Raw genomic sequence first — 27,149 nt, 5'->3', positions numbered from 1 at the left:
ACCACAGATAACATGCTAGTAAATATATTTAAAAAAATAATTACATATATTTATTAGCTGTCCTTTTCTCGCTTTACGAACTTAATGAACTATATCTCTACCTTATTAGGGTAGAGTTTTGTAAAACCTGTCCTTAGCAAAACTTTACGTAGCAAAAAGATCGTCGTTTCCAGTCCATAGACAGACCAATTCTAAAGATATCTATGGGAGGATATTCCATTATTAAAACGCTTGGCAGGTAGATTGGCGATCGCAGTGTGGTATGATGGTATACGGAAGACGCTGCCCACCCATCTTTTGTTAACTATTTGTGAGCATTGGCAATCCTATATAGCACAGTGTAAAATTTAAGGCTATATCCCGAGTATCAAACCTGCGTCTTAAAATCTTAGGTTTCAGTTTTCTACCACTAACTAGCTATAATAAATATTGCTACTAAATTTCAAGTCTCTTAGCCAAGAGATGAATCAGTACATATATGGAAATCTCTGATAAAGATTGAATTTAAAATCATTTTTAGTGATCTCCTGTGTAGTAACTAGAATTAAATTCAGTTTCCCTATAATGACATTCTTTAACATCAAGGTACAAAGGATTCATACACGTCTTGATCGTAATAGGAACATTAAAGAAAGATTAGTCCATGCCCGTATGAGAAGACGCATAGAGCCCAATATGATAGAATCTGGTAACAAAATAGCCTCCCTATAATTAAAACTTGGTTGTAATTTGGTAGAATAATCAAAGGGTTTACTTCTTCCAGCTTCGGGAGGAGTGGGAAAGAGCACAAGAAGCGGCGTTGGACTCGGCGGTCTGCCCACATGACGTGGCGACGCTACTCAAGGAGTTCCTCAGGGATTTGCCCGATCCACTGCTATGTAGAGACTTGTACCCGGCGTTTTTACAAACTCAGAGTAAGTACAAAAAATGTAACGAAAAATAGTCGATATGTATTTGCAGTACGCGGCGATAAATATTGCACTTCGACTTTTGGAAAGAGACAATCGGCTAATTTCGTAGAGCGTTATCTCTGTCGAAAACCACTGACAAAACGTCACCTAGATAGTGTGGGACAGAGGTAGTGCTCTACGAAGCCGAAGTTAGATGGTAGTCTCTTTCTAAAGGTCGATGTACAATATTTATCGTCGGGTACTGTACATATAAAGGTTGTCAAATATCTCCCTTCCACCTTTTTGTCTTTTGAATTTCGCGGCTACGTACAAAGCGCTACAGAGCTCGTATCTGGCAATACTATACATAATTTGAAAGGTCTTGACATAACCTACAAAACGACGCTATGCATGATTAGTTTGGATATTGCTTTCAACAGTTATAGACGTGTAAACATGGAGTTCACTAACGCCGAAATTCGCGCTATTTTAAAGTTTTCCTTCTTTAAAGGCAAATCCGCTAGAGAAACGTTCCGTGAGATTAATGGTATTTTGGGGGATGGTACTCTATCACTTCGAACCCCGGAGGAATGGTTTCGACGATTCAGAGCCGGCGAAAACGACACCATGGATAAGCCAGCCGGCGGAAGACCTGTGACGACAAATACAGATCAAATCATGGACTACATCGAGTTAGACCGGCATGTGGCATCTCGTGACATCGCCCAGGAGATGGGAGTTAGTCACCAAACCGTTTTAAACCATCTGCAGAAGGCTGGATACAAAAAAAAGCTTGATGTTTGGGTGCCGCATGATTTGACGCAAAAAAACCTTCTGGACCGAATCAACGCCTGCGATATACTGCTGAAACGGTACGAACTCGACCCATTCTTGAAGCGGATGGTGACTGGCGACGAAAAATGGATCACATACGACAATATCAAGCGAAAACGGTCGTGGTCGAAGGCCGGTGAATCGTCCCAAACAGTGGCCAAGCCGGGATTGACGGCCAGGAAGGTTTTGCTGTGTGTTTGGTGGGATTGGAAGGGAATCATCCACTATGAGCTGCTCCCATATGGCCAGACGCTTAATTCTACCATCTACTGTGAACAACTGGACCGCTTGAAGCAGGCGATCGACCAGAAGCGTCCAGAATTGGCCAACAGGAAGGGTGTAGTGTTGATGACTCGTCAGAAGCTACGGGAGCTCGGATGGGAGGTTTTATCACATCCACCATATAGCCCGGACATAGCGCCAAGTGAATACCACCTGTTCCTGTCCATGGCGAACGCCCTTGGTGGTGTAAAGTTGAACTCAAAAGAGGTTTGTGAAAAGTGGCTGTCCGAGTTCTTCGCAAATAAGGAGGGGGGCTTCTCCGAGGGAGGTATTATGAAGTTGCCGTCTAGATGGAAACAGATTATCGAACAAAACGGCGCATATTTGAACTAAATCCGATCACTGTAACACTTTTTATAAAGCATTGAATAAAGAGCAAAAAAGCGGAAGGGAGATATTTGACAACCTGTTATATACATATAAGAAAACTATCACGTACTTAATGATGCTTGTTAAACTTTTCTCCAGGTTTTATAAAATTTCAAAATTTTTACATAGCCTAGAATTGGCATGTCAAGTGATGAGTGATGTCCTCTGGTTCCTTAACGTTTTTATTTGGGACCACAGACCGGCTAGCTCAGCGTAGGACAAATCGGAACATTGCTGACGAAGTTATCAATAATAAAACAACAGTCGTTGCATACAATTTTACATCGACTATATGGTTTTATAAAAAAGTCAAATTTAAACAAATGCGAGATAATACACTCAAGTGACGAAAGCGTTTTTGAAACAGTTTCTCGCAGGAAAATTCGAGTACTGTTAGTAGGATAATGATTATATTAATAATACCTTAGATTATACGTTTTGGCAATTTGCGCATCCCCTATTCACGCCATAAAATAAAAAAAAATTGAGTTAAATTTTTCATAATAAATTCCAGAAATTCGCAACAGACGGCTACAATGGGAGGCGATCCGGTTGATCGTACAGCTGCTGCCAGCAGCGCACAGGGACACCCTCAACGCCCTGCTGACCTTCTTAGCGCAACTCGCCTCCCATTCCGAAGACGACTCGGAGCCCGGAAACAAAATGGACGCCGCTAATTTAGCGACGATCTTCGCGCCGAACATCCTTCATCGGAATAAACCTAACGAGGCTGCCAGGTTAATTCAGTTTTATTAACATAGTATTCCACTGACAAAATTCAAATTTACTTTATCTTAAAATATGTTCATATACAAAAAGTTTAACACGTTCACTGCGGCTTGAGGTCGATTCAGCCTCATGGTAGACTTTGCACTGGTGCGGCGCGTAAAACTCGTGTTTTCTCTCTAATGCGGCGGCTGTTTACACTCAACCGTATGGGGTATGACAAAGACAAATATAGCTTTCTTTATGTCTGCGAAGCATTGACTCAATATTGTAAAAAAAATTATTGAAACATGAGGCAGAAAAGGCCTCAACCGCACTACTAGGAAGTTCAGCTTGAGGCTGATTCGACCTCAGCCGCACCAGCTGAAAGTTTTCAAAATTGGACCCGCAGTGAACGTGTTAATAGTGCAAGTTGTCAACGATTTTGCAGTGCAATATACTGCAACATTATATCTCTGTGAAAGTGTTTAATTTCTACACTGAAAGTCTAGTTCGAGGAAGCAGTTCATATGTCCCTCTAACCTGATATAACTCGCTTCAACACTCCGCCTTTTTGTCCAAAAATTTAAAAGCATTATATCTTGTACCGTGCCTCTTAAAAACTTTGTGAGCTCACACAATAGATTCTAAAACTGCGGGTCATATTTTAACTTGATGTTATCAAATAAAACCTTCTCATATGTGTATATTTAAATGAATATATATACACATATATATTAATGGTCCCAATTTTATCCATATATCACTACCAGGTTCGTAATGTTTATTCTATAGAGAATAACCGAACGGGAATCTGGATTGTTAAAAATCTATTTATGTCGTGAAATTCAGCATGACTATTTTTTATTATTTATTAATTAATAATTTTGAAGTGTATGTTTATAATATTAAAATAACCGCTTTTTACTATATGCGTATGAATATATATAGGATACATATACCAAATGTACATTTTTTTATTTCTGCCTGTCCATTTGTTCCGGCTAATCTCTGAAACGGCTTGACCGATTTTGAAGGGATTTATACTGAAAGGTAGCTGATGTAATAAGGTGTAACTTGGGCTACTTTTATTTTAGAAAATTCTTTAACAAAAAAATTAAACTAGATAATTTAGTACAGCTAGTAAATAGTGTTTCCCCTATCTCCTTTCTTTCATAGGACAAAAAAACGCACAGATTCACTATATCCATACTCGAGAATAATCCCTTCAAGCCGCACTAAGTATCTTGATACTTTTATAGTACTAATGGGAACAGCCAAGGTATAGGACAATCTATCGGCGTCATTGTTCCCAGACAGTTATAACAGGAATCTTCAAGATAAGAGTGAATAGGTTTCTTCTAGGCAAGCATGTAGTATCCTAGACCTCGTTATCGATTAACATCAATATACAACATCGATATTAAAATGTCTAATTGTTGTACCTATGACATTTATATTATTACTAGCTGATCCCGCAAACGTTGTTTTGCAAAAAAAATTAAAGTTTTTAATTAACAAATGTAAGATAAGGGTTGATCGTAGAGGGGTGAAAATTTAGGTTTGTATGTATTTTTGTATGCTGTATCATAATAAAATAAAAACCAAAAAATTTGTTTAAAAAATAAAAATAAAAATTTAGGGGTGGACCACCCTTATCACTTAGGGTTATGGAAAATAGATACTAGCCGATTCTCAGACATACTGAATACGCATGTAAAATTTGGTAAAAATCGGTCAAGCCGTTTCAGAGGCGTTCAAGTTCGAACACCGTGACACGAGAATTTTATATATTAGATTTTCATTAGTAACCTTATGTATAATTTATTCAGATTGACCTTATAGTTCAAAGTAATAATGTTTGATATCAAAGGAAGTCGTTGTAAAGCTAATTTCGTAGACCTTATGATTGTTTTTGTTGGCAGCGCTGAGCAATTGTCGGAGCGTGCTGACGTGATCAATGTTGTTCGAGTGCTGGTGGAACGGCAGGCTGAGCTGTGGGCGTTGCCAGCCGAGCTTCTGCATGAAGCCTACATCCACCTGGCACATAGCGCACCTGCCATCCTAGACTCCCTCTTACTACGCCGTGCTGAGTCAGTTCACTATTTATTTTTCTATTTTATTTTAATCGATAACGCTTCATTATCATAGTATTCCAAATCAATGCCAGAAAAACGAAATATCGAAGAAATTCTCCAAAAGCCAACTTATGAAAATTCGACGAATTTCAATCTAATTTATATATGGACTCTACAATTATTAAAAATTTTACTAATTCTAGTCATGTTGGTACAATTGTACATAATAAACTATTGTTTGCAAATATAGTAAAGATATACATAGTAAACAATAATCAATTTCGATATACCATAGCATTATCTTTAGTTTATTTATTTTATATTAACTTACTGAGGAAACTTGAAAACGAGTTAAAAATAGTCACTGTTCACAGCAAGGGGCCATTAGTTTCCATCTTTATTATGATATAATATATCATTCAATATAATTAATTTTAATATGAAGTGATCCGAAGTTTTAAAAGGCTTTTTCTTACCATATTATCATTACGCCTAAGACCGGGATCAATCTTTGTAGAAGCCTTTGCAAGAAGTAGGCATATATCAACAGACGATTGGCTATTTATTTCTGAAATCATTCTTGAACAGGATGTACCATACATTAATTGACAGCAAATAGAGTGAATGAATGAAATAGTAGAAGTGTATGTGTGTGTGTGTGTGCAGGTGTGCGGAGAGCGCCGCAGCGGTCGCGGGGCAGGGTACTGGAGGGGGAGCGGCTGCAGATGGCGCGCGACGGGTCTGGTCGCGTGAGCAGTTCCTCCACGGCGCCGCTGCCACTGCGCAGTCACACAGGTGATTAACCATACCAGCCTAAAGACACTCAAAGGCATAGACTTCCCTCCAAAAAAAATCATCACGATGACCACTCTTTTTTATAACTAGTTCTTATTTGTGTCGCTAGGATGTCTCGCTTGTGTTGTATTTCTTCGCGTTCATGAGCAAAGACAATTATAAGATAGCGATAGCTCAGCAGCGAGTCACGTGACAGCCTTTTACCATATGTATATTTTGTTATAGCTAAAGTTAAAATGTATTTATATAGATATATAGAAGTAGTTGCAGCGCTACAGACCGTTAAATACCTTTAATTTTAAATTTTCCGGGACAGCTCATCAAAAAATTCTACAGTAGATTATTTCTTGAGGAGGTCCGGTATATTGAACGGTATATCAAGGTTTTCGTAATGGGTCGACCGGCCTTACGGTATTCGTACCCAGCGACACTAAGTTGTATATTTATATAATTCTTAGTATTTTTATGTCTTGGAGTAATGCTATTTGCCGGCGGCAATTCCAACTACAACAAATTTCAACGCGCACTCTCGAAACGTGCTATACCTGAAGACGTTTAAACAAGGTGTTATTAAAAATATTATAGGTTTATCTTTAATAGTGGAGCCTTTCTTGGGTCATCAAAATAATTTATATTAAAAATAGTCTTCTTTATTCATGCTTTTCTAGTTTCTTTATTTCGTTCTTTCACAAATGATTAAAGTATAGTTAAATGTCAAACTTCACGCTCATGTAAATTTCAAGTTGCAATACGTTTGAATAATTTGTTCGAATAATTTGTGAATTACATTGCAGTGAGAAAACATATTCGCGTAGCCGAAGAACAAGGGATGCTGCTTCCGACGCATCTTCTGGATCCCTGTCTTCAGCTATGACAATTATCACAAGGTCAGTTCTCGATCTTTAATTTATGTCCTTAATTTACTAAGGATTTATTTTTACATAGAACGTCTTCCATCGTATAGTAAGAAAGGGAACCGTTGATTTTCTCGTAGGATTTTATTACACAATGTTATGGTTTTAACGGAATCGTTTCATTAGAACGACATGTCAATCTTGAAATCTGATTATTTCTCTGCAGAGTACGGAGTGGGGAGGATTGCGTGGGCAGCGGCGTTGTCAGCGGGGGCATAGCCCCACGCGTGGACTCAGCGCCTGATTCCAACGACTCCGCCAGTGACTACAATGAGGTAACCCAGCTTTAAACAATATATAAGTACAAAGCCTCTTTTAATATACTTCTATAATGTGAAATCCAGTCTAAGATAATCCTCGCATAATTAAATCAAGGTCAATCAAAAAAGGTAATCACTCTTACAAACAATAGACAACCTCCCCTACAAGTCCTTAGGGGCGGCTCATAAGCAACCTTATAACCGAGCCTTGAAATTTTGACAACCCTCCGCAACCGTTATATAATAAATTTAAAAAGAAAATTGGTCATTAGTTTTGACGCAGTATATATATAAGGTTGAGGTAGTATATCCAGTAGAGCTCCCGAAGCTGAAAGAGCTTAGTGTAAGAAAGATCATGCTTTATTTACACCAGAATATCATTTTTATTTGTAAGTTGCATCTTTTTGCCAAAAGAGGGCGCTATTTTATATTTCTATTTACTACCTATTAACTCATGTAATAGCGTGTGTATATACATTACTCAGGTATTATATGAAATGTCTTGTTGACCCCGCCATGCAGCCTTGCACCGCTATCAAATAGTATTCAAAGACATTTAGTTTCAGAAACATCGATCACGAACACTAGTGATATGAATATATTTGTTTGACACAGACTGGCGGCGGGTCAGAGGATGAATGCGTCATAACTGCGTCGCTGCACATCCCGGTAACGCACCCTCGACGCAGATCTGCGTCCGGGTCTTCCTCTTCCGCCAAGAGAGACTCCGCGGTGGGCTCCTCCTCCGCGTCAGGAGCGTCCTCCCCTCCAGCCTCGCCGCCGCCGCGCGCCGACCTCGACCGTCTCGGCGTACTTGCACGGTAACTCAATGGTATCACAAATGCTCACCCTCCTTCAACTCATAAAAAGAAGATGAGGTGGGATTATTGTCACCATCGTTTCAGACTTTGAACCCTCGACCTGGACCTCAAGTTCGTCTTATGCTACATGTGCTGGTCCGAGGTCTCTATTGCAGAACCTTAAAATCTCGTATCCGTGCACAATGTGGCCTGCCACTGCCACGTATGCTTTTAGATAACGTGAAATCCAATTCACACTGCAAATTATTTCTCATGTCCTTAAATCATAATCATCATCATGTCAGACGACAGACGCCCACTGCAAGACAGAGGTCTCCTCCAAAAATTGTGGGCCGGTCTTACGTTGCCCGCATCCAGCGCCTTTTCGCCACCTGGACTATGTCGTCAGTCTATATAGAGGGGCTTACAAGCCGCGTCTACCAGCTTCTGGTCGCTACTCGAGAACCTTTCAGGCTGTTCCTCTTGTGATGTGCTGCAAAAATGCCACAGACACTTCAGATGAGCAATCTCTTCGAGTTGCATGGGAAACTTTTTGTTTTTCCGCTCATGTTTTCATTTCTGATTCGTTCTCCCCCTTAGATCACTTTAATGAAATTTTAAATCTACTGGAATGATTATTTCCAGAGAACGGAACACGTCAGACGCGCGAGCTGTAATGCTGCGGCAGCGTGATGAGTCAAGCAGTCGGAACCGGCTGGCGCGGAGGGAGGTGACCCTCCGCCGAGAGGACCGCCGGGAGGAGAAAACGGAGGTCAGGCGGGAAGAGCGGAGAGAGACGACGCTGTACAAGCGCGGCGAGCTGATATCCTCAGCGCAGCTGCCGCCCGCGTGACCACGCCAACTTTTTATACATAAACTTATATTTATCATATATTTTTTTATTATTGTAATACAGAATTTTACGTGTATTCTTTGTCCTTATCCTAAAATTTCTAAAGAACAACACTTACTACCATTCGTATTACAAATACGGTGAACCACACAGCAAAGTAACCAGTGGTGCGTTCAAAAGAGGATGCAATGGATTAGAATTAGGTGAAGAGTTTACATTGGTGTCATTAAGAATGCTTATACATGGTGTTACATTTTGATTTACTCACCTGTGGGAATGATCGTGGACAGATCCCACGGCGTATGAGTGCTTTGTTATAGCTATGTTTGGTCACATGGTTCACAAGACGATTATTATCTTTTTGGCAGACGAGTTTCGTCGGAACTCGCGAGTTACCAAATGGGCGATAACATATGTTCTTCCCAGATCAGAGCGCGTTTAAAACCCGTCTACCTTTAAGTTGAAGGGGGTAGAGGAGCTCTAACATATTGGGTTCTTCTGGCATTCTCTTCTTGACCTACACCAATTACTATCACAAGTGGAATGTAATATAAATGACTGTTAAAGAAACATTTTCAATTTATTTTTCCATAATTAGTTTCTGTGATATTATTTTAGAAATAGCTTTACTATTGCATGTTGGACCACGTTTACTTTCTGTGCAGCTTGTCCCTCATTATGATGCCGCCTAACTTCGAGACACCGTCTTGATATTCAGTCTTACCAAGAGGCGGTACTGCTGATGTGGTCTCTGCAAAAATACAGTCACCATTAAAATTACATCAAATTACATTTTTGCATACAGGATGATTGGTTATCGGTGTAAAAGCTTTGAAAAGGTAAATATATAGCTCATTTGCTTTCAATATATGGACAATGTATCCATAAATCAATGATATCAGAAATAACAAGAAAAGTATGGATAATGTGGTAAGGAAAATAGGTTTTAAAGTTCAGTTGAATTGCAAATGGTTTTAATGTTCACCACTTTAAGCCTTTTACACTTAATACTATGATAAAAAAGTAAGGTGAATTTGATTATAAATTGTAAATTCTTCATTTATTATTTCAAATCAATTTTATTCCGTTCAAAGTAATCCTCGTCTGATAAAACACTTGTCAACGCTTTATCTAGTCCTCGAAACAGTAGGAATAGTTTTTTTCATTTTTCGAATAGAGTCTTAAAGACCTTCTTTGATATGGTTTTTATCTCTTCAATAGTGTTAAAATAGCGCCCTCGCATTGACCTTTTGAGTTAGCTGAATAACCAGAAGTTGCACGGAGCCAAATCAGACGAATACAGTAGTTGCGGCATAAGTCGAATTTTTGATGCTTTTTTTTAAGTTGAACGGACCAGATAAATTATATACAAATTTTTGACAAACAGAGACTTCACAAATGCCAGTGTTTCCCAACGTGGGTCCCACGCCCCACAAAGGGGTAATTTGATTATTCAGGGGGCAATTCAAAAATGGAATCAATATGAGTTTAAGCCTTCCGCCCCGAGCCATTTAAATGCAATGCCAGATGTCAAGTTTAAAGTTAAAAGCAAATTCTTAATTAAATATAAATGCATACAAAATAAATTTGAAATGCTGGGCATAAGAATTTTAAAAAAGCCAAGGTGGGGCATGTCATTAAAAAGGTTGGAAAACACTGCTATAGATAGTCTAGTAAATAAAACTTACCTGCCTATTCCTAACCTAACAATATCACCTTACCTTATATCCAACCTTCCTGTATGTTTAGTATGTGCTGAAGATTAGTTATGCGATGTAAATGCAACAGACCATAAAGTATAAACCAAAAACCTTTCAAGGTTTTCGAACACGTAGACAAGGCATTTAAAATTACCATTAATATATCAGCAGATACAGTTTGAACTTTAATAGGTGTGAACGTCTATAAAGACAGTGGAGATAGCTTTGCTGACAGCTAAATCTGGAATAAGGAAATCGCAGTAGCAGTAGTTGAAGTAGCAGTAGTTGAAGTAGCAGTAGACAGGCTACATAGCGTACAGATTCGTAGCTACTGGGGTATTAAAGATAGACTGCCTAGGACGTGTCCCCCACAAAGAGGACTGACGACTTTGTTAATGTCAGCCGCTTTTAACCGGTTCTTTTAAAAATCTTTAAAGTAAAAAGATGATGATGTGATTTTATATCAGAATACAATTGTTGTATTCATTCATCGTATCTAAAAAAGGAGCAATTTCAAGAAGTTATCAAAATATGTAAAATATCGAACACGCACCGCATTTAGCGCGCGGATCAGCCCCTCCAGTGGCCTGCTTGGAGATAGTCTTGGGCGTGGTCATCCTCATCTTAGGCGCCACGCGGCACGGGTCTCCAGGCAGCCGCATGGGCTGCGAGCACGGTCCTTGCCCGCTATCATCAGCCGCCCGCTGCAGATTGTCGAATTTTGCTCCTGGACCTGCAAAGTAAAACAACGGTAAAGTTTGAAGTGGCAGTGGCCACAAAGCATGCAGAACAGCTGTAGGACGTTCATGTGAAAAGCGAACAGAACTTGGCTAAGGTTGATGAAAAACGCTGGAAGCGGTCCTATACTATCTAGTCTTGTTAGAAATATATTTGGGACGCCTATGTCCAATAGTGAACGTCATATGGCTGAAATCACGATGAACAGATTCATACATCTTCTCAGATTTGAAAAATACTACTCGCATACTTCTGTTTGGCGATAAATATAGACAAAGCGGGTTTTTTGAATGAAATTTAATTCTGATGCTTTCAATTTATCAATTTAAATTTAGACCTCAAGTAAAACATCTCGTTTCGTGTTCTAATGCATATAATGATTGAGTATAAAAGACTGTCAATTTGAGTATTTTTGCCAAAATATTATAGATAAACTAGCTGATCCCGGAGACGTTGTTTTGCAATAAATTTTAAAGTTTTTAATTAACAAATAAAGAATAAAAGGTTGATCGTAGAGGGGTGTAAATTTAAAAAAAAATAAAACCATTTTTTTTTTCTAAAAAAATTAAAAAAAAAATATAGGGGTGGACCACCCTTAACATTTAGGGGGATGAAAAATAGATGTTGTCCGATTCTCCACCCTGGCCGATATGCACGCTAAGATTCACGAAAATCGGTCGAGCCGTTTAGGAGGAGTTCAATCACGCACACCGTGACACGAGAATTTTATATATTAGATAACATCATGTGGTATTATAGTCAAGTAAGGCAGAGTAATTGTGTTACCGCGCCTTCTAAAACCCCCATAACATAGCCTTGGTGGATACAGGGTGATCCATCACCCATATGTGCAGGCCCTGCGGTGGCACGCGAGCTAAATCTCGCGTATTTATAACAGGTGAGGGACTGCAGTTCTATAATAAGGAGTGAAGGCACTAGGCCACTGCCGTTAAAACTATGATTGTATGCGAAGGCGTTCCAGTAGTTTTAACAAAAGGCGTCGAAGAAGACCCGAGCTGGTACAAGTCTGGCATAACACTTTGGTTGCTATCGCTGCGGAGGGTTATCCCATGCAGGATATCCCCACAAAAAAAGCAGGGTAATTGGTTATAGGTGTAAAAGAAATCTAAAGCTTATTTATTGTCAATAAATTTATGGTACACATTATCCAATACTTTATGGTTTCAGAAATAATAAACAACGTAATGATAATATACTAAGAAAAAAGGTTTAATGGAATCAGGCGTTATTTTGCGGAAGTCCATCCTAAGTATGAAAAAGACCAATAGTTAGCCACTCCCGCACATGCAGTCGTAGGTGTGCATTTATCAGCGGGCTGGCGGGCGGTGCACTTTGTTGCACGACTACGATTGCATGTGCGGAAGTGGCTAAATATAGGTCCATTTCTTAATTAAGAAAATAGGATTTCAAAATTGGAATTACATTCGGATAGTTTCCTTTCTTTCACTGCAAATTTTGTCTGTCAGAAGGTATTGGCCTTTTGAATTCCAATTGAAAATATATGCCATTTTTCAGAGTGATCTTTTTAAACCAGGTGATCAGAAATAGGAGTCAAAGCTTTAAAGCTTTTCTCAGACAAATGAGCTATAAAAGCCCCATATACCCTTAAAACCTATTTATTACACCTATAACCAAATATTCTGTTTAATTAAAAAACCTGATGTTAGCTATGTATTTAAGAATAGTTCTAAATTCCGTCACTAGATGGCAAGACAATCGCAACTCTATATAATGACGATACCAATTTTCAAAGACCACTTACCGGTCTCGCAGTAGTCGACCTGGTACGTGGTTTTGTTCCTGTCGCGATCGATACGCTGCTTGAGCTCTGGCGACGCCTCATTTTGCAGGATGCTGTACAGCATCGGATACTTCGATTGCAGCTAGAATAAGTAATAAACAAACTAAGAAACACGGTTTCTCACTTCTGACTTCATTTAAAACGTTAAAATGTTCTTCAAAACCTTGAACACAAAATGGACACTCATTCTGAGACTTATAATCGGTTGAATAGTCATTGGAGGAGTGGGGGGGGGCTAATAAAGTCGTCGGAAATCGATAAATGCAGGCAAGCGTGCAGAATGTCCTTCTGGAAATCGATAGAGGAAGCCCAGGTTCAACAAAGGACTTCTTATGGCTAAATTTAAGACTATAGTAACTTTATAATACATAAAAGATATTAAAAATTACATAAACGATTTTGTAAAACGTACCTTATCCAAAAATGCATTGGGTTGATTATATCTTGAAGTGGGAGTTTCGGGGCTGGCAGCAACTTTGGCTGGATAAAGCTTCGGATCCAATAACGGACCCATTATCTAAAAAAAATCTAAATTTGTCACCATCACTAGTTGAACTCTAATGGATGAATTCTAATGGAGTAACAGGGTCTAACAGCAACATATAACAGCTTGGTGAAAAATTATGTAATATAAAATTTTTGACAGCGTTATATCTTTCCAGAACACAAGTTTTTAGAGAGCGGGCACCCATTCCCTAACCGTGAACAACGTAGAACCATGGTTGGATCCGGATCTCTCCTTGGCTCGCCTGTGATCCACGCTGCCGTCCCAAGCCGCATGCACACATCAACACATTCAATAACCTTCAATGCAACTGGTACGCGCCCTACCAGATTTTTTTTAGTTTTTAAGTTCACGAAACCCTTCCGCTCTGTAAACTCAACTCCGATAAAACTGCAAAAGCCATGCTAACAGCAATAACATCAACAGATAATAAATAGTTACATCTTTGCTCTTATTAGGATATAGTTCAACTAAATGTGATAATTTTGTTAGCTAAGTTGCATTCGAACCAACAATAACAGTCATATACTGTTTACCAAAAATGACACTCAAAAAATATATAACAATACAGTTTTCGTAAGGGTTTATTGGGAATATCTTCCCATATACCACAAAAATACCATGTCAAACAAGAATCCTTTTCTTTATATAACAGATACATATATTGAAGGAGGAGAGGCAGGAGATCGAAAAGGGGAATTCCACGAAAATATAATTCTTTATTTATATCGGACGAAAGAGGGCGCTCTAGTCGACTTGTGATTGGCTGCCGACTTTTATTGGTGAAACATTATTTATAGTTTAAATATGGCACAGCTCGTATACACGCTTCTACTTCGGACTTCGTGTTATTATAATCTCCAAAACCTACTGGCCCTGGAAAGTATCCCAAAAGTATATCAGATCTATTTTTTACATCTCTTCCAAAGATGAAAAAGACTCAACGTTAAAAAGATAAACAAATATACTGTATTACACACTACAAATTTTTTTTTAATGTTTCCCATAGGATACTTCACTATGCTTTGATAAAACCAGATTCTTCCGCTGAGAAAATTCAACTGTGAATTTAAACGCAACATCCGCAAGCTTTTTTATCTGTTCTCGTTGCTATTTTTGCTCGTAAGCTAATTAGTATAAAGGCGAAAATGTAATACCTCATTCCTGCTCCACCCTCCCTCTTTTCCGGGGGGTAGTTGCGGCATCTCCCCCCCGGAGTACTGAGGACATCTGCAGTCCGCTGGTCGCGTGTTCTGCATGCATGCTTGGTAGAATGCTAGTTCTTCGTCAGATAGCTTTGGTATTCTGAGGGTTATTGGAAATCCTTTTAATACAAATAAACAAACATAACGTAAGTAGTTACATGGACTGAGATATCTTCTGTATCATGTTACATATAAGACATCCACGGATAAGCTTTCCTCGTGTATTTGAAATAATGTCGATTGGAAACAGTTTGTATCCCACGTCTTTTGACTTCTTAGTCCACCTAGTGGGATCATGTATCACGCTGCGCCTACCAGTGTCTGTGGTCTTCTCTCTAGAACCTTATTACTCTAGCAGCCAATTCTTTTGCGTGCTTTGAGAGACGTCAGACCAGAGATGTTCGATAATATACATTTCATTTTATCGTCATTTTATTTTCTAAAATTTCATTACGATCGTTATATCGTATTCTATAATATCAAATATAAGGATGGCTTAATTTTTTTTCAAATATCAGGATTTTTAGAGATAAAATTGTGAGTCTGTTTTATATTTAAAATTACACGATTTCCCGATACACTTAGACAATCAAAATTACTCATTTATTACTTTACATTTGCCTTACAACTTAACTGAAAGCCTTATACTGCACTCACAAACACATAGACTCTCGTACTCATATGTGTACCGGGTAATTGTTTATAGGTAAAAAAGCCTTAAAAGAACGAATGAATAGCCCATTTGTCGTCAGAAACCTTTGAAGATTTTACACCTATTTCCAATCAGCCTGTATAAAGTGATCATTCTGAAATATGTATTTTTCAATAGTAAACAATGATTAATTTTTATGTTTATTTATCGTAATTTTGAAAGCGCTTTTTTACTATATTCAATCATAAATAGGTGAAATATGTTATATTAATTTATTTCTATTAAAATTCTACAATCCTATGACTTCTAGCAGTACAAAATCTGCGGAGACAGTTAAAGAATTAATTTTATATATAATAACCCTATTTTTACTATAATATCGTTATATTATTTATTATTTCTGAAACAATTTATATTTGGAGAGGGTTTTTTCGTCTCTTCAAAGCTTTGAAACCTATCACCATTTATACCAATTTTCGTGGTGAATAAAAAGTCAAAAAGTGGATAAAGAGTCGTAAGATAGTTACTCCGCGCCGCCAGCAGTTCCAGCTCCTGGTCCTTTCGGCAGATTAGGCCAAAGGTAGTCCTTCCTGTATGTGGTGAGGTAGTGGTCCATGGTTCTTTACTATTGTTTTTTTTTTTAATCTATATTGTTACATTACGATAACTTTAAAATTTAGATCAATATGTTTTATGTGAAAATTATGGCATGCTATGTGACAGATGAGACGTTTTTAAATGACATTATGTATGTCTTGCGCATTGATTTTTGCTATACGTATGAAGACATTTTATTTTTTTAAATCGTAATATAGAATATAAACGCTATTGTCGACCGCTTTATATGATTAAAAACTTTTTGCATTTTTTTACCGACTTTACAAGAAATGAATTAAAGTAAAAATGTATATGGCCTTTATTAATCGCGAAAATTTGTTAATAATTTCTTATGTGATTGGTAAAAAAAAATATATATTACCTTTCATAGAATTACAGATATGTATCAACTGATATACGCTCACTGCCAGGCATAAGCTTCCTGCAAAGATCATAAAAACGCCTGGTCTGGCACTGATCCTGACCTAGTAGGGGTAATATTTAGTCTTGTTTCTGCCGCAGGTTTTCCACTGAAGAGTTGTGGTAGTCAACCGGAGCCGACAACTGAAACTTGAATTAATTGGTCACGATTTCGATTCCCGGGATACATTCTTATATAATTCACAATGTGCATTAATTATATACGATTGACTAAAAATAGTTTTCTAGAGGATGGATAGAAGCGTCGTCTTCGTAGCATATCACTTTGATCACCAACCCACTGTTAAGCGTTACGATTATGATATATCCCCTCAATAGATATCTTTGTGGTTGGTTTTGTTTTTTTGTTGTAACAGCTCTCGTTTATTTGGTGACCTCTCGTACACTTCTGACTTGTTTATGAAGAGGACATTTACACTCTTTAATAATTTTTTTAACATTTTTCTTTTATCTTTGCGACCGTCTTCTGTGCTTCTTATTATATTCCAATCTTCTTATTTTTATTTTACTTTACTTTCATTGCTGCCCAAATAGTATTTATAGATTCCGCGGGTTTGACGTGACAGGGCGCAAATGGCGCCTAGCCTAGACCTCTTTTAATGTAAAGAAGCATGCGGGCTCTAAGGAGAATCTCAGCTCGAACTGCTGGATTTTATTGGCTTAAAAGACACCCAAGGTTATAGATCGCTTCGGTGAACGCTCTATGGAGTGACAAGGCCCTCACGATAGGACAGAAGGTCCGACACGAGGGATCGACTTCAACGAGTTGACAAATCTAACACGTTTTACAATAGGATACCACATAATGCCCAGAAAACTCATAGTGTTAGATTTAGAAAGCAATATCAAAGAACGTGTATGCTAAGTGCTACTATACCCTAAATAATTTCATAGAAATTTGAACATATTGGAAATGTATTCACCACCAGGCTCATATTACATTGATTATAACAATGATAAAAATCTTTTTAACTAAAAACATTTATTTCATTGGGGTTTTTTCGCGTGCTTTTCTCGGGTGTTAGGAATTTATACCAGTAATCAATATCCTGTAATTTTAAATAGATAAATTGTAAGTTCATAATTAAATGTACACAACGCCATCTAGTGTTTTACTTTAGAAACATATGATGCATGTTAATAAAGTATGACACTAGGTGGCGCTGCCCTGAAAAAATTCACGGTATCGTTTTATCCGCGTGCAACTTTAATAGTCTCTCAATATGTCACGACGAGCAACTCTGGTTTCCCTTCATAACGTATAAATCTTTCGCCTTTTACTAAAGATTTCCGTGGAGGGGAACACTCAAATGAGTCTTATATATTTTTGTAGCCCTACGCTCGTAGGGTAATTTATCTACAATGCTACTAGTTTTAATACTAGAAAAGCCTTCTTCGTAGACTAATGTTTGTTTACTTAACCATGGAACTTTTAATAAGGGTAATCATCGGCTTATTCTTTAAATCTATTTTTCTTATCATTCTACTCTGCTAAGTATGGCGTTATAGTTGTGTAGAAGCAAGAAGAAACTTAACACATCTTAAAATTTTAATAATACCTTACTTAAGCACGTACACATTCTGTCAGATATAGCCTTTATGAAAACAAAATCATGTCATTTAAATTTTCGTTTATTGAATAATAAGCCTTTTCCGTCAATTTACTTTTAATATGCTGTAGTTCTCATCTTAACTTCAATGAGAGATGTATTCCATTCTTTCCTAAAGTATTGGCTTGCATATATATATCCAACATTTTGATTTCTTACACTATTTAATGTCCTACCCAGGGGCGGCTTAACCTATAGTGCAGGGTGTGCAATGAACACGGCCGCCGCCGTCTCGCAGAGACAAGAGAGTCTTGGATCATCATGGTACAACAATGATATGACAGAAGCCACCATCCAACGCGGTGGTGGCAGTTATCAAACGCGAGTGCCCTATGGGCGATTTCTTTTTCGAACATCGACGCTTAGTTTCGCAACAGAGATGTGCTACAAGCATAAAAACAATAGGTGTTATTCTGCCGTCATAAGAAGAAAGGCCGTAACTAATACCATACTCTAAGCTATACCTACTTATAAAATAGCTTGTTGGAATATGTAAAAACTTTCTTGTTACGACGGCAAAGTTAATAGCAATAATCGCGGGGGGGCCTCTGGGGTACCAGGATTTCATTGCACACGGGTGCAACACGAGCTAGAGCCGCCCCTGGTCCACCTTCATTATGAGACCACCAATCAGCAGGGGTATAGGGGCTCCATTGGTAGATCGTTAAGCTTTCCAATGAGGCCCGTAGTGCGTGATCATGAGTGTACTAGTAACATACATGGGCTGTAGTTTTTAGTATACTAATTATTAAGTAGAAACATTAAAAAGCTGTTGCTTGACAAGCTAACGGAATCATCACGATAATTTGATTATATTATTTATTATATTTATATTAATTGTATATTTAAATATATGTATTATGTTATATTTATATATAATTATAACAAGAAGTCGCCTTTAACATATATACTTAAATAAGGAATTTTTTACTTTAATAATTATTTTTCTTCTCGATTTGATTTTACTATTTTTATCTTTCATGATATTATCTTATTTCATCTACCTTCATTTATTTATCTCTACACCGCCTACTAGATAACTGGTAGAGAACGCTTTCGGCATTACGTTCGCCATTATACATAAATTGTATAAGAAGTATGTCAAATAAATAAATAAATAAAAAGGTTTACATTACTGACACAATAATTTTATTATCGGGAACATATATATATAAAACCATATGACTTCAGACATTCATAAAATCAACGAGTGTAAGTATAAAGGTAGGGAGTTTTCCAGCGGCCGAATTTCGGCTCCTCGCGTGGTCTGCCAAACGGATTCTTCTCCAGAACAACTTTGGCCAGCAAGCCGTGGCACACGTTGTATGTGGTATCACCAGTTGTTATTCGCAATATGCGACGGAGCTCCCCTGTATGACAGTAATATATTTATTTTTAATTTTCATAAAACCTAAATATTAGGTAACAGTCTTAAATAATGGCAAGTATCCACATGTGACAAATGAGAGCTTTAAGAGAACTAGGTTAGGTGGGGAATTGTAGATAAAATAATTGATGCCATGAGCGTTGACGGCGGACTGATGGAACGGAGGAACTGATATTCCTCCTCGTCTCACCACCTAACGCGCGGTACAGCAGTTTCGGTAGCACTATAATTAAACAATATAAAATAGGGTTATTTTTTTGACCCGGATTGCAATACTTCGCAGTTGGTGTTTGCAGATTTGTGAGCTTGAGACTGCATGGTGCAACCTAAAACTGCTTTTATAATAGCGTGCCTTGATCACTCAATAGCTTCGAAGAGCGCCACGTATACCGGCTCACGTATAGAGAAATTTTTGATAATTAATCCAATAAAAACGAACTGGTCATGAGTTCATTGCTACGCATTATTTTGGATTCCGTTGGTTAAACCAGGTTTTTGAGTGATAAAAACGCGGTAATAAATATGTAAAACAGTAAAAGCACTGTGATTCCCGGCGATAGAGACGTGACTTGTGATCTTAGGTTCGATTCCCGGAACACAATCTCATATAACTCACAATTTATGCGTTAATTATACTGAATTGGCACTGCTACAAACAAGTTTCCAGGGGATGGGTAGCATCGACATACTATATGAGCGACTGTATTTATTTCTACTAGTCTCCTAGATGCCTTTCTCTTAAACTTTTGAACTTGCAATTAAGAATCTTTGTAAAATCTTGAAGCTATGATAACACTGAGACAGCGGATCAATACTAACTTTGCAGTGAATCGTCGAACTTTGGCTTCATGGACATCTTGGAGGGATGTTCCGCGAACTTCTCCGGGCCTGGTGGGCGGTATGAACCCCTCTGGCTGGTGTCCGGAATGTACACGTCGTCCGGAAGACGTAGCGTCTGCAGCGCGCGAGCCCGTCGCGCCAAGTTCACCGACATGAACGGCAACTCTGTTCACGGGTATATCCAATTCTTATTACATTCAGGTTTCAGATGACGTCACGCGATCTTAATCTATGATATACTTTTACTTAGTTCGCTTTTCAATTCGTTATGTTATATTCGTGTATAACATTATGTTATATTGTTATATTCGTATTAAATCTATTCATAATACAATTTATGGCTAATTAATTGTATATATTGCTATATTGTGGAAGGTTACCTTGTTAACAAAACACTCAAACTAATACTATTTGCACAAGTTTTTTTTAACTTGACAACGAAATTTTGACTCATGATCGATACAATACAATATTACTGGTAGTGATGAAGAAGATATTTATTTATCTATATTATTATACGTAAAATTATTAATAATAATCACTTGTGTACGACATGAGAAGAATACCAAAAGAACCCAATTTTGTAGAAACTAGAATCAACTAATCTCATATATAATGGTTCCCCTATGAAAGTCCCAATCTCGTCCTGATAAGACCAGAGTTCATAGTAATTTCAAACGTTTTTAGAATTCCTATCAATTATGTATATTCTTAATAAGAGTAATTCGCACCCAAGCTGTTTCATTACTACTACTGTTTATATTGCCGGAAAACATAACGAATTCTACGATCGCATCAGTCGGGGCTGACGGCGCAACATTGAAAAAGGTTAGGTTAGGTTAAGTTATTTGTGTTCTATTGTGCGTCCCTCACTTTATTCGCTGGCAAGCAGTGAGACCAAACGGCACAATGCTTGTCCTATCCTCTTCCCTCTTTCGTCAAACCGTCTAGATATTATCTGCCTGCGGTATTTTAAGCCAAGTCTAGAGGAAGGCCAATTTTTTTTTCATTTAACACCTCGTCAGCGATACGAAGCAATAACGAAGCGATAGTCAGCACAATACCAGGTTAAGTAGAACAGGAAACTCCGTGAAGGCTAAGTGTTCGCGGAGCTGTTTTAGTGTTCACAGACTTACATTTTTGTATATAGATTATGAATATTCGTCCCTGCTACTTTTGAGTTCAACGACATAAATAAACACAACTTTTGATAAAAAAAATTACGGCGCTTAGAGAGAAATTATATTGTTAACGTCGTCGTAAGTCATTGGGCACGGGCGGCTTCCAATCAGTCCTGCTGTAAATCTATTGGGGAAGTCTATATCCAGCAGTACATGGTAATGAGAGAAAAAATATAGTTCGTAGATAAAGTTCCAATACATTTTGCACAAACAAAAGTGTCCCAGTTCGCGAAAATAAAATTAAAAAGCAAACCAATCACCTCGTGAGCAATACTTCGTCAAATATTCCGTCCGCTTCAGGTCCTGTATTTCATGATCAATGGGAACAGGATCGATGTCTTCGGACATGTGTTTCTCGGCTATTTCAGGATATTCCTCTGAAAACTTTATAATGTGGTTGTGATGAAGTGATTAAAATGAAAAGCGTTTAATACTTGCGTCGTGAGGACTTTATATAATTCATCATAATGTTAGCCTTAGTGTTAGAGGACCTATCCACCTGAGTCCACCTGTTCGTGGTAGCCGTTCGACAATCTTTCGGCCCCAACGGCCTTCGGTTGCACAAGCGATGTGCCTTGTCTTCAGCCATTTCAGATGAGCAATTCGAGCTACAATACCCGGCGATAAATATTAGACATCGACCTTTGGATAGAGACAATCGGCTAATTTCGGCTTCGTAGAGCATTACCTCTGTCGCACGACTGACAAAACGTCACATAGGTAGTGTGGGACAGAGATAATGCCCTACGAAGCCGAAATTAGCCGATTGTTTCTTTCTAAGGGTCAATGTGCAACATTTATCGCCGGGTACTGTACAATAGTGGCTCTATTGCCGTGGTACTTTTGCAAAGCTCCTTACTTATGATTACATTTCGCAAGTTAAACATTTTTTGATTATTTATAGCTTCAAGTGTCTCAGCTACATATTAAAAAAACCGAATTACATACATCTAAATCATATTTATGGGATATTATCTTTTGATTTGGTGTAATGAAACTAGTACAATTAGTGTTGACTCATGTAACGTTACACGTAGCTTATTTTACATACAACCTCAATAAAATCAAACAGCTTGACATTTCCAATGCAAGTCGTGTGTCATCAAGTAGTAACGTGAAGGAATGACGTTGAACATGGACTGTTAAATATTAAGTGAGCGATAAAATCGTTACAATATTATCTGTGGCGTGAAGATTTCACTTAAGTTGGGAATAGAAAAATTACTTTAAAACCCTGCAGCTACCACACTTCAACCTTCACCTCTCATTGCTCAATCGATCACAAGCCTCCACTAACGGCAAACTTCAAGCAAAGGAAATAATCGTCCTTATGGTAGACAAGTGTCTTCGAGTAACGGTTTAGATGCAACAAGACTTCATACGCCGCGTGACTTTATGAAACCTTCATGATATTGATTCCGCAAGTGTGTAAGCCACATAACTTATAAAATACAAACATTGCGTGTGTTCCGTATGGAACAGTTAGGCAGTTTATTTCATACAACACTCTTTCAATTTATCTCTCTTTGAAAATTAAGTTGGAACGTAGGGAATTGACTACGATAATTGAATAATTGTCTATGGTGGTTCAACTAACTCTGTTGATGGCGTCCTTGTAGTATTCGTGGGAAAGTGGGCATAGAACATCAGGGCTCTTGCGCAGCTGGTCTCTCGCTTTTAGAGCGTCTCGGCTTACTCCGACAATGAGACAGTTATCATCAATAGCCTTTCGACGTGGACTCTTACTGCGTCAAAAATTCAAAATTCTTTTATATTAGCCAAACTCTGAACGCACCCAAACGATATTTGTATCAGTTTCGGTGCGTTCAATTTTATTTTGGACGGCATATTTGTCAAGGGCTAAGCTGACTGACAATCATGAGTCACTAGTTTCTTTTTGCGAATACTCTTTGGCTTATAGGTATTACAACTATTATAATACGACCTTTACAAGGTCATCTGTCCACCTTGTGAATTGGATTGGTTGTCAGCTCTGGTTTTGTAACCAGGCTGGCATAGTCATGTTTTCATTTAAGCACTTCAACGGGGAATGTACTGAAAGTGGCGCCATATATGTACATTTCGCCTAATAGTAACCAGACAAAGTGTCCAAATGGTGAATTTTACATTACGTCCATATATTTCATGTGATATACGAGATTTTGTAAGACAATTTGGGGCTACATGGACTTTCCTCCACTAATCATGAGACGGTAAGCCTTCAAGTCAATTATGACTAGGTTTCTTCTAAACATGTATCATCGCAAACCTCGTCATCTCTTAACATCAAGCGAGACAGAGGTCAAATGCTTTGTCTGTAGTACATAAAAAAAACTTACGGCTTTTTCTTAACGTCGAAATCTTTCATATAAACCGACGTAAAATCTATTTCACCGCCAAAGACAGACATTGTTACTATTTTAATATTTATCTTACTAATTTAAAATAAAGATTGACAAGACCCTTTATTTTGACTTTAAAATTCACTATAATTTTGACAGTTGTAATACTTACACAGATTATATATATAAGTTTTTAATCTGTGTTATATAGAAATAGTCCTTCTTTACTATTACCGATTTTTGTAAATCAAAAATTACCTAGACTATTCGTGTAAATTAAGACTATTTAAAGAGGTATTCCATGTAGCCGTATTTTTCAAAATTTTACCAGCAAAAATCTATGCTCTTCTCACTGAATATCCATCCCATTAGAGCTTTCAACTATGTTATTACCCCAGTACAATATTCTGTAATTCTGGGTATAATAATACTGGAGTTATAATATTTATGTAGACTTAATTAATAACCATTCTTGCTGCTCGATCTTAAATAATGCAAATACTTGTTAGAAACCATTAATTCACTTTTACTGATCATCATTAATTCAGTCGCAGGTCGTTAACAGCTGAACAAAGTTCCATAGATTTTCAAAAGGCCAGTTAAAAGCGGCCTGGGTGCAGCATCTTCCGAGAACAATAATAACGTCATCGATCCACTTTGTGACCAGGTTTGTTTTTTTTTTTTAATTGGCCCCCGCTATTGGAAGCCTTTCGTACCCGCTATCTGGTGTGCGACAGGGACTTTTTAGTAACATTTATTTTTTTCACAGGCATTTCTTTATTTGCTTTCTCTTCTTTCACGCGTCACATTCTTTCGTTAGTTTTTTTCTTTCCACAATTCTACTGTCTTTCTCTTTCGCTCTGTATCGCCTTTCATTCATTCCTCATTACTTTTACCTTTTTTTATATATATCAGGTTTATGTTGTCCATTCCTGACCCTTGTGGGGAAAAATGTATGAAGCATCCACGAATTTAGCCTATTTACACTTTGTACAGCACGTAAGGCTTTAACAAGGTAAAATTAAATAATACAACATATATATTTTATTTCACATTAACTCAACTATAGATAACAAAATGACATTCTTTTATAATCATGCAATAATGACAAAATAAGCAATTTTAAATTATGCCAGTATATATTATACAATAAAATTAAAACGCTTCTGCTTCTTATAAATACATTTTACATCAATATGCTTACAAAAAAAAATTATTCCGTGACTGTGGTATGATTGATATACTTTTACCACAGACTACATATTTATTACATAAATAATAAATTTTATTGATACTTTTTCATTTTTATACCATTAGATTAATTAATTTATTAATCGATTTTCCGTTATTCGATTAAATAATATTTATTACAGATACCATATACATATTTCGAGACATTAAATTCGGCTCTGTTTAATGAACTTTAATCCCTAGTTCTCGCTAGTATAGGTAGATCTCCAAAGGTCTACTCGAACTAGACTAGGGTGTTGAAACTTGCATATTTCAAATTCATATTTTTTGTATTTTTGGAATTTGGTAGAGATATAGCTGCAGGGGGTCCACCGGAACGAGCTAAATTTTGACAGGTCTAGAAACCTCTGGTTTATCTCTTTCATGGCCAATAGATTTTTAGTACTTACAAAATCAATAAAAACATTGGTACAGTAGTGAAATTGAATCAATTAAAAAAAACTAGATTGTTAGTATCTTTTTTATACTAAATAATTTTTTATTGCAAAACAAATTATTTCACTTATCACGGTAATCTCAGCTCAAGTGTATTTTTCATAATTTTTATTAATTGACATTTACATTTAAAAGTATATAAATTGCTGTTATCTATATAAAAATTTGAATTGGTAATTCTATTTGTAATATTAAAACAAACACTTTTTACTACATGCATATATATACAGTACATGCACCAAAATTACATTTTTAATTTTTTTCTGTCTGTTAATTCCGGCTAATCTCTGAAATGTGGTCCAAATTTTGACTGGATTTATACTGGCAGGTAGCTAATGTAATTTGTAACTTAAAAAGTATTTTTTTTTAATTCCACTCGGATGAAAGGCACAGCTGGGTTATACATAAAACCTTTTCCTACTTTTACAGTTTAGTTTAAGCGATATAGCAAAAGGCCTAAAACCTAAGAGTGACAGGGTCACGCGGCTTACTCCTGTGTGCGTTTTGTTTGATGGTTGCCATATGTAGTTTAAGGGAAATGTTTTCGATGAACATGATATACATGGGTCACGGATGTTATCTTTAGGGAATTATTCCATTTTTAACATAGCGTTCATCATATGTTTATTACTATGTATTATGATAAGTACATCTTAATGTTACATCGAGATACAAAACACATTTTAAATCCAATGAAAAATCGGAAAATGTCATTTAAAATTATTTTTCATATGATTTTTATTCATATCCGTTTAATTAAAAATAAATAATATTCTCTATGGATATCAAAGAATTAATATATGATTATTATAACTCGATCACAAAGCAATTACTGTTCTGTTTAGTCAAAATAATATAAATTAATCAGATATCCGAAGCTCAAGTAATTCAAGGCAAATTCATATTTACATTCATTCCTATAGACCATATATCGTATACATTATTAATATGTAACATAATAAACCTTAACACAACAACATTAGGCTTATATTGCAATACTTAGGTTAATATAATGCCAAGTAAAAATATATGAGTGTTTAATGTATTCAGGTTCTTGTAGACAGTGTGTCACATGAACGTAGAAACAGAGGAACGAAAGAGGAAGATGGAGGGGAATGTCCTTGATACCAACCAATTTTAGAGCCCCTTTTGAAATAAGATAATTATTTTTAATACATGGTAAATTATGTTTTTTTTTTCAATTATTTTGCTTTAATATTTTCTTTTAAAAGAAGTGATAGTAAATATAAAACAGTTTGTAATATATATATATATATATATAAAATGACTCGTAGTAAACAGAAAGAAGTTTACTTAGCCAAGTTTCTCACATATAATTCCTATTTCATGTATTGTCATTAATAAATTTGAAAAAACCTTTATTGTAGCCGAAATATATTTTCCTATATACTAATCAGAATTACATAGTACGGGTTTACTAGAAATTACTTAGATTTGAAAATGTTAACCACAAAAATATGAGATTTTGTGTTATATAGTTTGTCTCATAAATCAACGCCAAAATAGTATGATAGGAAAGTTAAAAAAACCAATGTTAATCATTTTTAAAATGAATGACTTTCTACAAAATTAAATAATTTTTTTGCACTCTGTCTTAAATATAAGTAAAATGGTTTTTGTAGCTCAGTGCCATCAAAGGAAA

At 36.8% G+C, this 27,149-nt stretch overlaps 3 protein-coding genes and 1 non-coding gene across 4 annotated transcripts in view; 2 read left to right on the top strand and 2 right to left on the bottom strand.

Annotated features, from left to right (window-relative positions):
* LOC137923618 (uncharacterized) overlaps positions 1-8,831 on the top strand; it is an 87,950-nt gene extending 79,119 nt beyond the window's left edge. Inside the window, exons 7-14 of the mRNA XM_068766835.1 lie at positions 764-914; positions 2,890-3,112; positions 5,006-5,173; positions 5,825-5,953; positions 6,748-6,840; positions 7,034-7,142; positions 7,743-7,948; positions 8,573-8,831. Of these exons, the coding sequence (XP_068622936.1) occupies positions 764-914; positions 2,890-3,112; positions 5,006-5,173; positions 5,825-5,953; positions 6,748-6,840; positions 7,034-7,142; positions 7,743-7,948; positions 8,573-8,780 (1,287 nt within the window). The 3' untranslated portion in view covers positions 8,781-8,831. The remainder of the gene's footprint in view (positions 1-763; positions 915-2,889; positions 3,113-5,005; positions 5,174-5,824; positions 5,954-6,747; positions 6,841-7,033; positions 7,143-7,742; positions 7,949-8,572) is intronic.
* Positions 8,832-9,430: 599 nt separating this feature from the next.
* Positions 9,431-16,018, bottom strand: LOC137923840 (uncharacterized). Its single transcript, XM_068767119.1, has 6 exons — positions 15,930-16,018; positions 14,703-14,850; positions 13,453-13,557; positions 13,002-13,122; positions 11,034-11,213; positions 9,431-9,531 (listed from the first exon to the last, which is right to left on the bottom strand). The coding sequence occupies exons 1-6, from the start codon at positions 16,016-16,018 to the stop codon at positions 9,431-9,433; spliced, it is 744 nt and encodes a 247-aa protein (XP_068623220.1).
* Positions 16,019-17,676: 1,658 nt separating this feature from the next.
* Positions 17,677-17,790, top strand: LOC137923871 (U5 spliceosomal RNA). The gene has a single exon (XR_011107579.1). It is a non-coding gene; the product is annotated as a U5 spliceosomal RNA (small nuclear RNA).
* A 1,463-nt stretch (positions 17,791-19,253) lies between these two features.
* On the bottom strand, positions 19,254-23,868 carry LOC137923616 (uncharacterized). The gene is made up of 5 exons (XM_068766834.1): positions 23,798-23,868; positions 23,056-23,203; positions 21,719-21,842; positions 20,257-20,442; positions 19,254-19,420 (listed from the first exon to the last, which is right to left on the bottom strand). The coding sequence occupies exons 1-5, from the start codon at positions 23,866-23,868 to the stop codon at positions 19,254-19,256; spliced, it is 696 nt and encodes a 231-aa protein (XP_068622935.1).
* Between the last annotated feature and the right edge of the window lie 3,281 nt (positions 23,869-27,149).

The sequence above is a fragment of the Battus philenor genome, unplaced genomic scaffold (assembly GCF_028537555.1).
Source record: "Battus philenor isolate CCGP_79_NKW_IND1 unplaced genomic scaffold, ilBatPhil1.0.hap1 SCAF_22, whole genome shotgun sequence".
Taxonomy (NCBI): Eukaryota; Metazoa; Arthropoda; class Insecta; order Lepidoptera; family Papilionidae; genus Battus; species Battus philenor.
Note: the sequence above shows the minus strand (reverse complement) of the source record. Positions and strands in the feature narration are given on the sequence as shown.